The following is a 14,070-nucleotide window of genomic DNA, read 5'->3' on the forward strand; positions in this document are numbered from 1 at the left end:
ATCAACAGTTCCTACGCTTCGCATTCCGCAACGACCCCTTCCAGTTTGTGGCTTCGCCACCGACCCCAGAGTTTTCACCAAGGTTATGGCAGCTGTCATGGCCATTCTTCACACTCGGGGAGTGGTGGTACTTCCGTATCTGGATGACCAACTGATCAAAGTTCCAGCCTTCGAGGAGTCCATTGTTATCACGGTGGATACTCTTTCTCGCCTGGGCTGGAATATAAATTTCGAAAAGTCATCTCCGGTACCGGCTCAGCGAATTTCCTTCTTGGGAATGATCCTGGACTCTTCCCGCGGGTTGGTCATTCTCCCTCCAGAAAAGGTCTTGGCCTTACGACAGGGAGCACGCAGTCTTTCCCGCCCAGTTCCTCACGCCATTCGTTTCCGCATTCTCATCCTCAGGAAAATGGTAGCAGCGATGGAAGTGGTTCCGTTCTCACAGTTCCATCTCCATCCTTTGCAACATGCGCTGCTGTTGGCCTTGGACAGGAGCCCATTCTATCTCTCGACCGTCGCTTCCATCTGCCTTCGCCGGTCAGGCAAACCCTCATGTGGTGGACGCTGAAGTCCTCCCTGAACCAAGGGAAGTCCTTTCTCCTGGTACGCTGGTTAGTGGTGACCACCGACGCCAGCCTTTTGGGCTGGGGTGCAGTTTTCAACCACCACACGGCACAGGGTCGTTGGTCCACTCGAGAGTCGCGTCTCCTAATCAATATCTTGGAAATACGAGCGATCAGACTTGCCTTACTCAGTTTTCACCATCTCCTCGCATGTCACCCCATCAGGATCCAATCTGACAACACCACAGCGGTGGCGTATATCAACCGTCAAGGGGGAACCCGCAGCAGGACAGCCATGCACAAAGTGAGTCACATCCTCCGTTGGGCCGAGAGCAACCAATCACCCATCTCAGTGATCCACATCCCAGGTGTGGAGAATTGGGCGGCGGACTTTCTCAGTCGCCAGGACCTTTCTCAGTCACCAGGTCTCTTCATCCGGAAGTCTTTCAGCAGATTAGCCGTCACTGGGGGACTCCGGATGTGGACCTCAAGGCTAAACAACAAGGTTCCCCAGTCCATTGCCCGATCACTCGATCCACGCTCCGTCGGAGCAGATGCTTTGGTGCTGCCGTGGCATCAGTTCCGGCTCCCGTATATCTTTCCCCTTGCTCCTGAGGGTCATCAAGAGAATCAGAGCAGAAGGGATACCAGTGATCCTAGTCGCACCGGACTGGCCGCGCTGGGCATGGTACACGGAACTCATCCAACTGGTTGACGACGTCCCCTGGCGGCTACCAGATCGCATGGATCTACTCACAGGGCCCGATTTACCACCAGAACTCCGGGGCCCTGTCTTTGATGGCGTGGCCGTTGAATCCTGGATTTTAACCCAGGCTGGATTCTCTCCTAGGGTGCCCTCCACCATGATTAGTGCTAGGAAGCCCGTATCCATGCGCATTTATCATTGCACCTGGCGAATTTTCTTTTCATGGTGCAACGCCCATGGACGTTCTCCTCTGGTGTTCTCCATTCCTTCCATATTGGAATTCCTCCAATCGGGATTTGAATTACACTAAGCTCGCTCAAAGGACAAGTGTCAGCTTTGTCAGTTCTATTCCAATGCAAATTTGCCACCAGACTACCGGTTAAGACGTTCATTCAGGGAGTCTCCTGTGTGGCGCCTCCCTATAAAATGCTGCTGGATTCATGGGATCTTAACCTGGTTCTCGGAGTTCTTCAAGAGGCTCCTTTCGAACCACCGCAGGACGTCTCGCTAACTTTTCTTTCCTGGAAAGTGGTCTTTCTAGTGGCGATTACGTCAATCAGATGAGTTTTGGAGTTGGCAGCTCTATCCTGCCGACCCCCGTTCATGATCTTTCATCCAGATAAGGCAATCTTGAGGACTTCCCCCTCTTTCCTACCCAAAGTTGTTTCCTCTTTTCACCTCAACGAGGAGATTGTTTTGTCTTCATTCTGTCCGGCACCAGTCCATCGTATCGAGAAAGCTCTCCAAACTCTTCATGTGGTTAGAGCTCTTTGACGGTACATGTCTCGGACAGCTCCCTTCCGCAAGTCAGATGTCCTGTTCGTGCTTCCAGAGGGACATAGGAAGGGTGTAGCCGCTTCAAATGCCACGCTAGCCAAGTGGATCCGCTATTCAGGAATCCTACCATGTCAGGAACACTTCTGTCCCAGCGGGGATAAGGCGCATTCGACACGGTCAGTGTGCGCCTCTTGGGCCATTCGGCACCAGGTGTCAGCACAACAGATCTGCGAAGCTGCGACTTGGTCCAGTTTGTATACTTTTACTAAACACTACCACATTAATTCTCAATCTTCGGCAGATGCTGCCTTTGGCAGGCGCATTCTGCAATCAGCAGTACCTCAGCTGTAAGCTAGCGGTACATGGGGTATTAGCAATTGTGTTACTTCCCACACAGGGACTGCTTTAGGACGTCCCATGGTCCCCCAATGAGGCGTAGGAGAAATAGGGATTTTTGTGTACTGACCGTAAAATGCTTTTCTCCGAGCCAATCATTGGTGGACACAGCACCCACTAAGTTAGCCTATTGGCTTGTTGTTAGTTCTTTGGTTTTGACATAGTTTGTATTTTGTTAAACACTCCTACTGCTTTGCTACCGAACTGGTTCAAATCTAAGGCTACTTTCACACATCAGGTTTTTGGTTTCAGGCACAATCCGGCAAATTTGCTAAAAAACGGATCCAGTGTACATAGTGAAAAAAACTGATGCAAACTGATGCACCGGATCTGTTTTTTTAGCTGGATCCGGCTAGAGAGAGAGAGAGACGTTTTTTGTGTCCGGCAAAAAAGCCTGAAGGGACGGAGAGATGCACAAAACGGATGAAACGCATGTCCTTCAGGCACAATCCGGCAATAATACAACTCTATGGGGAAAAAACGGATCAGGCGTAAGAAAAAAACTGATCCAGATTGTGCCTGAAACTGCCGGATTGTGCCTGAAACCAAAAACCTGATGTGTGAAAGCAGCCTTAGCCAGAGAGTGGGTGTATACTGCAGAGGAGGAGTTAATTTTTTCTGTGTTCACTTAGTGTCCTCCTAGTGGCAGCAGCGTAACACCCATGGTCCTGTGTCCCCCAATGATATAAAGAGAAGAAAAAGCTAGGCCTTATAAAATGGGAGTCACCACCAACACGACATATCAAATCGCAGCTTTATTAAACATGTATGCAAAGGACAAAAACACATTAAAAACATTTAAAACAAGGGGATATAACATAACCCCATACTTTCAAAAGCCCAAAATAAGGCAAAAGAACCCGCACATACCCAAGCAGAGTATAATACACATGCCCATTAATTAAACACAGCCAAAGTAGCAGCGTAATAACGCACCATGAACAGCCCAGCCAGTCCCATATAGTCATATATCATACAGGGACATAATAATACCCTGGGGAAAAGAAAGACCTAACAGGCACCATATGGTAAATATGCCGCAATGGCCACAAATATAGCGATAGAAATAACCATGCCGGTGGTGAAGGTAGTGTAGTAAAGCAAATGTATGGGTAGATGTAAAATCCAATACCCACCACACATGGAACCGACCACCTGGAGAAAATGAGCCCTATATAGAGTGCAAAAACCGGTCCCGTGGGTACCGGTCCAGGGCAAGATTCAAGAGGGCTTGTGTACCCTGAAGGAGGAGAGGTGCGGGCAGCTGGCACCCAACATGTCGCCACACACAGGTGGCTTCGTCAGGGGTGATGCCTGCATGTCCAGCCTCTTGCTTATATACAGAATAATCGGTAACTTACCGAGAACAGCTGTGTAGCAGCCAATGATTGGCTCGGAGAAAAGGATTTTACAGTGAGTACGCAAAAATCCCTATTTTTAGCAGGTTTACAAAGTCAATGCGTTTCGACGTCAACGCAGGACCTCTTAATCAGGACAAAAACCTAGTCACTAGGGGCACATTTATAAGATTCTTTTCACAGGAGCACTTTTTTTTAACACATTCAATTGTGGAACATAATACTTCAAGATCTACTGATTAAAATTAACTTTGTGCGGCAACTGGGCTCCAGCTGTGGCTGGTAAAGGGAACCTGATACCCGTAAAAAAAAAAACACTATAAACCTTCAGATATTGGGTTAATCTGCAGGTTAATAGTGTTTTTCTAACCTGTCCAGCGCTAGCACTTACACCCACGATGCCAGGAGATAATGAACTTTATTCCTGCCAGTAGTGTTTGGGTTTCAGTCATGGGGGCGAAGCTGGCGCGGGTTCTGTGCATAGATAGCGGTGGCTGTAACTGCACCTTGGCACTGACTGATAGCCAGCCCTAATGCTGATCCTGCTGGCAGTCAGTGCCAGGGCGCGAATACAGCTGCTGCTCTCTATACTCAGAGCTGGAACTGGAACGCTGTCAGCAGCTTGGGTCTAAGTGCTGACGCCAGGCAGGTTCAGAGCGTTATTACCCTGCAGATTAACACCGTTTTTTCAGGTGACCGGTTCGCTTTCAGAGAATGATGTTGGTCGTGTAATGTATATCTAGCGCATGTGGAGGGAGCTCCGCTCTTGAGACCCTTTCCAGGATGTTGGTTCACTTCTTAATGCAGGTATGTGTGAATAAATGTATAATGTAGGTATTTCCGATCAGTGCTGACAGGCCTCTGAATGCAGTTACCCACTTGTTACATGTCACTATTATTTGTTTCTAGCTTTTGTATAAGACTTTTAACTTAATTTAATGTTTGCATTAGCCTCTAAATGCAGCAGAGAAGACTTGGCTGGATGGGCCGTACCTCTTCATTGTGCAAGTGAACTTCTCAGCCCCTCTGACTCAGGACCCAGGTCCCAGCACAAAGAACGATGTGCATGGTGGTGCTGCTGTGCCCACTGGTTCCACGGACCTGTCTTTATACAGTAAGAGGACATTGTATATATCTCGCAGATCAGACAGTCCAGTTCTGCTACCAAACACAAGCTGGAAGTCCTCTTCTCCAAACTTAACACCATTTCATGTGTGCAACATTAAAACACAGGATCAATTTTAACCCCAGTCCTCAATAACTAATTTTCCACTGCTAACACTACAGCCTATTATCAGACCCACATATTGGATTATTCCTTATCTGGAGCGAGAATAAAAAAAAAAAAAAAATAATAATAAAAATCACCTTTCTAGTGATTACCAAGTGCTTCCTGTTATGAAGAAATATCACTTTCAACTCCCAAATTAAGTTTTTTGTTGTTGTTTTTTTAAGTGAATCTGTCAGTAGGTTTGTGCTATATAATATGAGGACAGTATAAGGTAGGATCTGAGACACAGGTTTCAGAAATGTGTCACTTATTGGGCTGTGTGCTGCTGTTTCCATGCAATGAATGTTTTACCACCAGGAGACTAAAGGTACCGTCACACTAAGCGACGCTGCAGCGATTCCGACAACGATCCGGATCGCTGCAGCGTCGCTGTTTGGTCGCTGGAGAGCTGTCACACAGACAGCTCTCCAGCGACCAACGATGCCGGTAACCAGGGTAAACATCGGGTTACTAAGCGCAGGGCCGCGCTTAGTAACCCGATGTTTACCCTGGTTACCATCGTTAAAGTAAAAAAACAAACACTACATACTTACCTACCGCTGTCTGTCCCCGGCGCTCTGCTTCTCTGCTCTGGCTGTGAGCACAGCGGCCGGAAAGCAGAGCGGTGACGTCACTGCTCTGCTTTCCAGCTGCCCGGCGCTCACAGCCAGAGCAGAGAAGCAGAGCGCCGAGGACAGACAGCGGTAGGTAAGTATGTAGCGTTTGTTTTTTTACTTTAACGATGGTAACCAGGGTAAACATCGGGTTACTAAGCGCGGCCCTGCGCTTAGTAACCCGATGTTTACCCTGGTTACCAGCGAAGACATCGCTGAATCGGCGTCACACACACCGATTCAGCGATGTCAGCGGGAGATCCAGCGACGAAACAAAGTTCTGGACTTTCTTCCCCGACCAGCGATATCACAGCAGGGGCCTGATCGCTGCTGCCTGTCACACTGGACGATATCGCTAGCCAGGACGCTGCAACGTCACGGATCGCTAGCGATATCGTCTAGTGTGACGGTACCTTAACACTGCCTAAACTACAGCGCACGTGAGCCCTTGTTCGTCCACACCCCCTCTTCTGATAAGCAGCTCACTGTCAATAGACAATGTACATTGAAATCTGATGTTGGTGTGATAGCTTTCTGAGCTCTGCTTCATTCTATATCTAAAAATTGTGATAGTTTACTGGGTGCAGCAGTTCAGACACAAAGTGACACGTTGCAGCAATTGAGGTCTCTTTTTCCTACATCCTGTTTTTAGATGAGGTAACAAAAATCTGCTGACATTCTTTTTAAACATTAAAAGTATTGAACCCCAGTGTGGTGGTGATTCTCTTTCACCATGAAAAAATATAAATGTCACCTTTTAATCAACGTCTGCGACTGAAAGCTGCCATGGGTGGTAAAAAGGGGTTGTAACTAGAGATGAGCAAACCCAAACTTAAGGCTGTGTGCCCACGTTGCGTTTTTTATGCGTTTTTGCCTGCGTTTTTTGCCGCAGCAAAGATGCTTAAAAACTGTTAAAAACCACTATCCTGTGGAATTCCGCAGTTGCTGTGCCCATGTTGTGGATTTTCCCGCTGCAGAATCGCATAGCGGTAAAATCTGCAGCATATTCATAATTTCTGCGGAATCGCAGCGATTCCGCCTCCATAGGATTGCATTGAAGCGCTCACTTTACGCATGTGACTATGCCCACCATGCGTAAAGTGAGCGCTTCATGTGCGGATGGTACCCAGGGTCTGGAGGAGAGGAGACACTCCTCCAGGCCCTGGGATCTATATTCATGTAAAAAAAAAAAATAAATAAAAATAAAAAAATTGTGATATACTTACCTTCTGATGGCCCCCGGAGTCCTCCCGGCTCTCAGCGGTGCACGCGGTGGCTTCCGTTCCCAGGGATGCATTGTGCGAATCACCTGGAATGATGTTGCGGTCACACGACCGTCACGTCACAAAGGTCCTTCGCGCAATGCATCCCTGGGAACGTATCGGGAGCACGGCTGAGGAGATCGGGGGCTGTCGGAAGGTGAGGATAACCATATTTTTAGTTTTTTTTCTTTTTATTATTTTTAACATTCTATCTTTTAGGCAGCATCAATAGTAAAAAGTTGGTCACACTTGTCAAGCACTATGGTTGACAAGTGTGACCAACCTGTCAAACACTTTTCCAAGCGATGCTTCAAATCGCTTGAAAACGCAAGCATTCTGCAAGCTAAAAGCGCTTGCAAAACACTTGTGTTTTGCGGGAAAACGCATGTGAGTTCTGCATGCGTTTTACCCGTAGTAGGGAGTTGCGGAAATGCTGAGGACATTTCCACAGCATTTCTGCAACGTAGCCTAAAAGTTCGGGGTTCGTATCGGTCACTAAGTGTCCAATGTGAAATTCTGAGCATGGACATCTCCCTGAAGTCCGTTTTAATGAGAGAGAGAGAGTTCGGGTCCCCGTTCTTTTCAATGGGGTTCAGGTTCAAGTGCAGTTACAGTTCTGGTACCTGAACAGAACTTAGGACTAAAGTTTGGCCGAACCTGAACTTCCACTGGTCAGCTCATCCCTAGAGGTAACTTCTCTTTAGTCAATATGAAAAACTGTAAAAAGTAAATACCTGCTGGCAAAACCTTGCATCTCAGTGAGTTGCAGTTTTATCATAGGCATTCTTTCATATGACGAGAATATGTATCCATTAGTCAGTATGTTCTTAAGGTAGAATGGGAAAAACATAGAATTCACCTGTATATAAGCATTTCCTACAGTACTGACGTCAGGTGCTTTGCTTTTCTGCAGTGAAAATTGAAGTGAAAGGCCCATATGAATACTTGTCCCCCGCAGACTATCCGCGCATGATCGTGAGTATATTGTGGAAAGTGTTTGGTGTAATGTGCAGTAAAACCCTTGTCTGTTTACAGCCTGGAATGACTAGATCATCTGGCTATAATAATGGGAACCTGTCACCTGTATTATCCCACCCAAACCACTACCATGCTTCTGTCCTGCCACTTCCCTGTTTTGCATCATACCCCTTGTTTTGATTTATGGCCCTAAATAACTTTTAATTGGGTTTAGAGCGCTATGCTAATTCTCCTCTCCCATTTATTCAGCTAAAATACAGGCATATGGCAGATATAGGCCAGTTACTATTTCATGGGGCAGGGTCCTAACATTTATTTTACCTCTTCTGAACTATTTTCTTTCTGACCTCATTAACAATGGACATTTGTGGGTTCTGTGGAGTCTCCTCACTCCCCCATTTCAACCCTGTGAATTTTTCTATACCGTGTTGTGCACTGAACAATATGGTAAAATTCCAGTGGGATCAAATAGTGTAAAAAATGCAATTCTTCCATGTTTTATTTTTTTTTTATTTATTGAAACTTTTGTTTTACCATCATACATTGTATGTCAAAACTGACTTGACAGCATAATTCCCTAGGTCAGGTTAGTACGATTACAAAGATACTGAACTCGTATGGATTTATTTGATTAAAAAAAAACCTCAGAAGTTAAAAAAAAACAACAACAAAAAGCAAACCTGGTATGTGTTGCCTTTTTATAAGACTCATTACCTGTTTAATTTTCCATCTATGAGGAGTTTTTTTACAGCTGTATTCCACTTGGAATCTAAATATTTTGAACAGAGGATGATTCGTACTTTTCTAGATACATGGCTGATTTTCAGATGTGCTATCAGTGATTATTTGAAGTAATTACCTCTTTTAAAGGGAATCTGTTTGTAGAATGAACCCTCCTAAGCCGTGTATATCTGCATGTAGGTCATAGGAAGCTGAATAAATAGATATCTTGATATCTGCGATCCAATGTTTTACTCCAGAGAATTTTTCATTTTTTTAAATATGTAAACAAGCTGTTAAGATCTATGGACGGGACACTGAACTCTGAGAATTTTCCTCCAGAGATAATTATAAATTAAAGGAGGTGTTACCATTGTGAAAGTCCGCTCTCTCTCCTAATCTCACTGCAATGTAGACCTGAACTGTGTCTCATTACAAACACATTTGCACCAGCAGATGTCCTCCCATAGTGTTGTCAGCTCTGCTGCAGAGCTGTGCCTGATTATAGCTATCGCAGTACAACAGATTTGAACCACCTTGCCTCATTGCAAATACATCTACAGCTCTCCTCTCGCAGTGCTGTCAATTCGGCTGTGCTGTGCTGCCCTTCACACTGGCTGCGGATAGGATGGAAACTGAATCACTATAAGAGGACAGCTGCAAATCTGTAATGAGGCAAAGTTCATCTCTGCTGTACAGATAGTTAATAGTCACACAGCAGTGAGATCAGGAGAGCATAATATCAGTCATTACATGTCTCACACTGGTAGCGCCTCCTTTTATTTAAAATAAGTTCTGGAGGCAGATTCTCAGGGAGACCTGTCTCCCCCTCAATATTTTAACAGCTCATTTACGTATTTTTTATTATTTAATTTATTATTATACATTTTTATAGCAACATTTGTTCCATGGAGCTTTACATGTGAAAAGGGGGCAAATAAAGATAAATACAATTAAACATGAGCAAAAAACAAGGCATACAGGTACATAAGGAGGGAGGACCCTGTCTGCGAGGGCTCACAGTCTGCAGGGGATGGGTGAGGATACACTAGGAGAGGGTAGAGCTGGTCGTGTGACAGTTCAGTAGGTTGAGGATCACTGCAGGCTGTAGGCTTGTCGGAAGAGGTGAGTCTTCAGGTTCTTTTTGAAGTTTTCTATGGTAGGCGAGAGTCTGATGTGTTGTGGTAGAGAGTTCCAGAGTATGGGGGAAGCTCGGGAGAAGTCTTGGATGCGATTGTGGGAGATGAGAGGAGCAGAGGAGGAGATCTTGAGAGGATCGGAGGTTGCGTGTAGGTATGTACCGGGAGACCATGTCACAGATGTATGGAGGAGACAGGTTGTGGATGGCTTTGTATGTCTTTGTAAGGGTTTTGAACTGGAGTCTCTCGGCGATAGGAAGCCAGTGAAGGGCTTGGCATAGGGGAGAGGCTGGGGAATAGCGGGGAGACAGGTAGATTAGTCGGGCAGCAGAGTGTAGGATGGATTGGAGCGGTGCCAGAGTGCTAGAGGGGAGGCCAGAGAGTAGGAGGTTGCAGTAGTCAAGGCGGGAGATAAGGGCATGCACTAGTGTTTTTGTGGTGTCGCAGTCAAGGAATGCGCGGATCCGGGAAATATTTTTTAGTTTGAGATGGCAGGAGGAGGCAAGGGCTTGGATATGTGGCTTGAAAGAGAGGGCAGAGTCGAGGATCACCCTGAGGCACCGGGCGTGTGGGACTGGGGAAAGTAAGCAGACATTGATAGACAGGTCTGGTGGAGGGGTAGAGAGAGATGGGGGAAAGATGATTTCTGTTTTGTTCATGTTCAGTTTTCGAAAGCGGGCAGAAAAGAAGGCCGAGATAGCAGACACAGTGTGGGATTTTGGTGAGTAAAAAGGTGAGGTCAGGTACAGATAGGTAGATCTGTGTGTCATCAGCGTTGAGCTGATACTGCATGCCGTGGGATTCTATGAGCTGTCCCTGGCCGAAGGTGTAGATGGAGACGAGTAGGGGTCCTAGAACAGAGCCTTGAGGAACACCGACAGACAAGGGGCAGAGTGAGGAGGTGGTGTGGGGGAGGGAGACACTGAATGTTCGGTCTGTCAGATATAATGAGATCCACGATAGGGCCAAGTCTGTGATGCCGAGAGATGAGAGGATCTGCAGCAGAAGGGAGTGGTCTACAGTGTCAAAGGCAGAAGACAGGTCCAGGAGAAGGAGGACAGAGTAGTGTTGCTTGCTTTTGGCAGTTAGTAGGTCATTGGTGACTTTAGTTAGGGCAGTTTCAGGTGAGTGATGAGGTCGGAAGCCAAATTGTAAGCGGTCAAAGAGGGAGCAGGAGGAGAGGTGGGAGGACAGGTAAAGATGGACATGTTCCAGTAATTTTGAGGCATATGGGAGAAGAGATATTGGGCGATAGCTAGATACAGAGGATGGGTCGAGGGAGGGTTTTTTGAGCATGGGTGTGATCTTGGCATGTCTGAAGGATGAGGGGAAGACACCTGTTGTGAGTGATAGGTTGAAGAGATGTGTTAGGGTTGGGATGAAGAGTGTGGTGAGGTTAGGGATGAGGTGGGACGGGAGCGGGTCAAGCTTGAAAGTGGTGAGGTGTGATCTTCTGCCATGGTGGAGAAGCTGGTTTTGGAGGAACAGGGTTGAGCAGCAAAGAGGGGCATTGGGCGCTGTGGGCCAAAGCTTTCTCTGATCGTATCGATCTTCTGTTTAAAAAAGGAGGCAAAGTCTTCAGCAGAAATGAGAGGGGAGGGAGGTGGTGCAGGAGTACGGAGTAGAGAATTGAAAGTGTTGAAAAGCTGTTTAGGGTTGTGAGACAGGGAGGATATGAGAGATGAGAAGTAAGTTTGTTTTACGGCAGTGAGTGTGGACTTGAAGCTGTCGAGGGACTGCATGTATGCAGTGAAGTGGTTGGCAGTGCGGGATCGCTTCCACCTCCGCTCAGCAATCCCGGAAGCCCTTCTCAGTTCTTTGGTCAGGCTGGTCAGCCAGGGCTGCCTGTTGAGTGTACAAGTTTTGCTACGCATGAGCGAGGCGGCCGAATCGAGTGTTGCTGTTATTGTGGTGTTATAGAAAGTGGCAGCAACATCTGTGTCATGAAGGGAGGCTATGTCTGTAAGAGGGAGAAGGGACTCAGACAGTGAGTGTAAATTGAGGTGTTTGAGATTTCTGCAAGGGTGAGTGAGTTTGTGGAGTGGGGGTTGCACACTAGAAGAGGAGAGGGAAGAGAATGTCAGTAGGTTGTGGTCAGACAGGGGGAGGGGTTAGTTAATGAGATTAGTAAGGGAGCGCAGGCAGGTGAAGATGAGGTCCAGCGTGTGGCCATCTTTGTGAGTGGCCTCAGAGGACCATTGAGTGAGGCCAAAGGAGGCAGTCCGCAATGTTTCAGTGAAATACTTGTTTTTCTTAATAAGACATCAGATACAAATATCAAGATATTATTTTATTTAGCTTCCTTTGACCTCCATGCCCATATAGACCGCTCAGGAGATTTGATCCTACTGACAGATTCCCTTTAAGGGCTATCCAACCAGGCAAAATTATTTTGGAAACACCTTATAATGAACTAATTTTTGATTTACCGTTCGCCATCTGTTTCGGTTCCATCACAACCCGGGTCACTTATTGGGCTCTACTGCCTGTTTTACTGATTACCGTACATCCTTCACACGGAGATGTGATTAGCTGCAGCGGTCATCATCACTGGAGCAGGAAGTGAATACCATAGAGGCTCCGGAGAAGCATTGGAATCGGAGCGGTGGAGGATTAGTAATGTATGGCTTCTTTTGGTATTTTACATCATTCTAAGCTTCCCATAACACAATTTTACCAGCCTTGCTTACCCCTGTAAAGGTCTAAATTAATAAGCATAAAACTATTGGAATGATTTACATAAAAGCACAGTGGTATTTAATGGTGAATGTCCATGGTAACATCTTGCATTTCTTTCAGTTCTTCATGGTGATGTGCATTGTGTACGTCCTGTTTGGGGTCTTGTGGCTGGCCTGGTCTGCGTGTTATTGGAGGGACCTGCTGAGAATCCAGTTCTGGGTTGGTGCTGTGATCTTCTTGGGCATGCTCGAAAAGGCCGTGTTTTATGCCGAATTCCAGAACATCCGCTACCATGGACAGTCTGGTAATATACACATCATCGATACATAAGGAAATAAATCATAACTTATTGCCATATTATAAAATGTCAACTTTGTGTAAGAAGCAGTACAGTAGTGATTATGTGGCGTGGAAGTTGTTCAGAACTGATACTGATTGTGTCTATCCTTAGGATCGGTAAACTTTTGACAGTTAACCCTTAATGACCTGACCAAATTATTGAAATCTGACCATTGCCACATTATGGAGCAATAACTTTTTATACTTTGATAATGATACATATAGGTTGATATGTTTTGTGTTTATTTATGAAAATATCAGAAATGTTAACAAAAAAATTAAAAAAATGCAGCAATTTTAAAACTTTGACTATTCCCTTTAATCCAGATAGTCATACCACTGAAAACAATAGTAAATAACATTTCCCTCATGTCTACTTTACATCAGCACCATTTGTAAAATCTTGTTTTATTTTGTTAACAATTTAAAGGGTTTAAAAATGTAGCTGCAATTTTTCATTTTTTTTTCCAAGGAAATTTACAAAACTTATTTTCTCTATCACTTCATTGGGGACGCAGGTAACCATGGGGGTGTATGCTGACACTAGGCAAAAAAGGAAAAAGTGGCTCCTCCTCAGCAGTAAACACCCACCCTTCAGATGTTTTTCAGGAATTAATGCAAAGTGACATGACAGGAATGAAAAAATGTATTTTAGCACCTATCTGTTTGTAACGTCTGAAGAGGCTGCTATAGCCGGCTGACACTAAGGCCATTATTTGGCCATAAATTGCCATGGCAAACATCAAGACCACACGATCAAGATGTGAGGGTGCCGATGGGGATAAACAGGGAACCATCTAGATGCTATAGCTACTATTTACAGCAGTATGGCTACGTTCACATTAGCGTTGTGCGCCGCTGCGTCGGTGACGCAACGCACGCAAAAACGCACCAAAACGCACGCAAAAACGCTGCGTTTTGCAACGCATGCGTAGTTTTTTGCCGAAATTTGGACGCAAGAAAAATGCAACTTGTTGCGTTTTCTTGGTCCGACGCTTGCGGCAAAAAAGATGCATGCGTCGCACAATGCAACAAACAAAAACGCATGCGTTCCCAATGTTAAATATAGGGGCGCATGACGCATGCATCGCCGCTGCGTCACCCGACGCAATCCCGACGCAAACTAGCATAACGCTAGTGTGAACGTAGCCTATTTAAGGGATTGAAGAGCTATGGTCGATGCCAACATTGATCATGGCTGATGCAGCAAGTTGTCAGCTATATACACTGTGTTCCAAATTATTATGCAAATTGGATTTAAGTGTCATA

At 45.8% G+C, this 14,070-nt stretch overlaps 1 protein-coding gene across 2 annotated transcripts in view; it reads left to right on the forward strand.

The window, feature by feature from the left end:
- The window catches only part of TMEM87A (transmembrane protein 87A), a 142,286-nt gene that overhangs the window by 78,462 nt on the left and 49,754 nt on the right, over positions 1-14,070 (forward strand). For both annotated transcript variants that reach the window (XM_069730597.1, XM_069730605.1), the window contains exons 7-9: positions 4,752-4,914; positions 7,860-7,921; positions 12,583-12,766. In XM_069730597.1, the coding sequence (XP_069586698.1) occupies positions 4,752-4,914; positions 7,860-7,921; positions 12,583-12,766 (409 nt within the window). The remainder of the gene's footprint in view (positions 1-4,751; positions 4,915-7,859; positions 7,922-12,582; positions 12,767-14,070) is intronic.

Source organism: Ranitomeya imitator, chromosome 1 (genome assembly GCF_032444005.1).
Source record: "Ranitomeya imitator isolate aRanImi1 chromosome 1, aRanImi1.pri, whole genome shotgun sequence".
Classification (NCBI taxonomy): domain Eukaryota; kingdom Metazoa; phylum Chordata; class Amphibia; order Anura; family Dendrobatidae; genus Ranitomeya; species Ranitomeya imitator.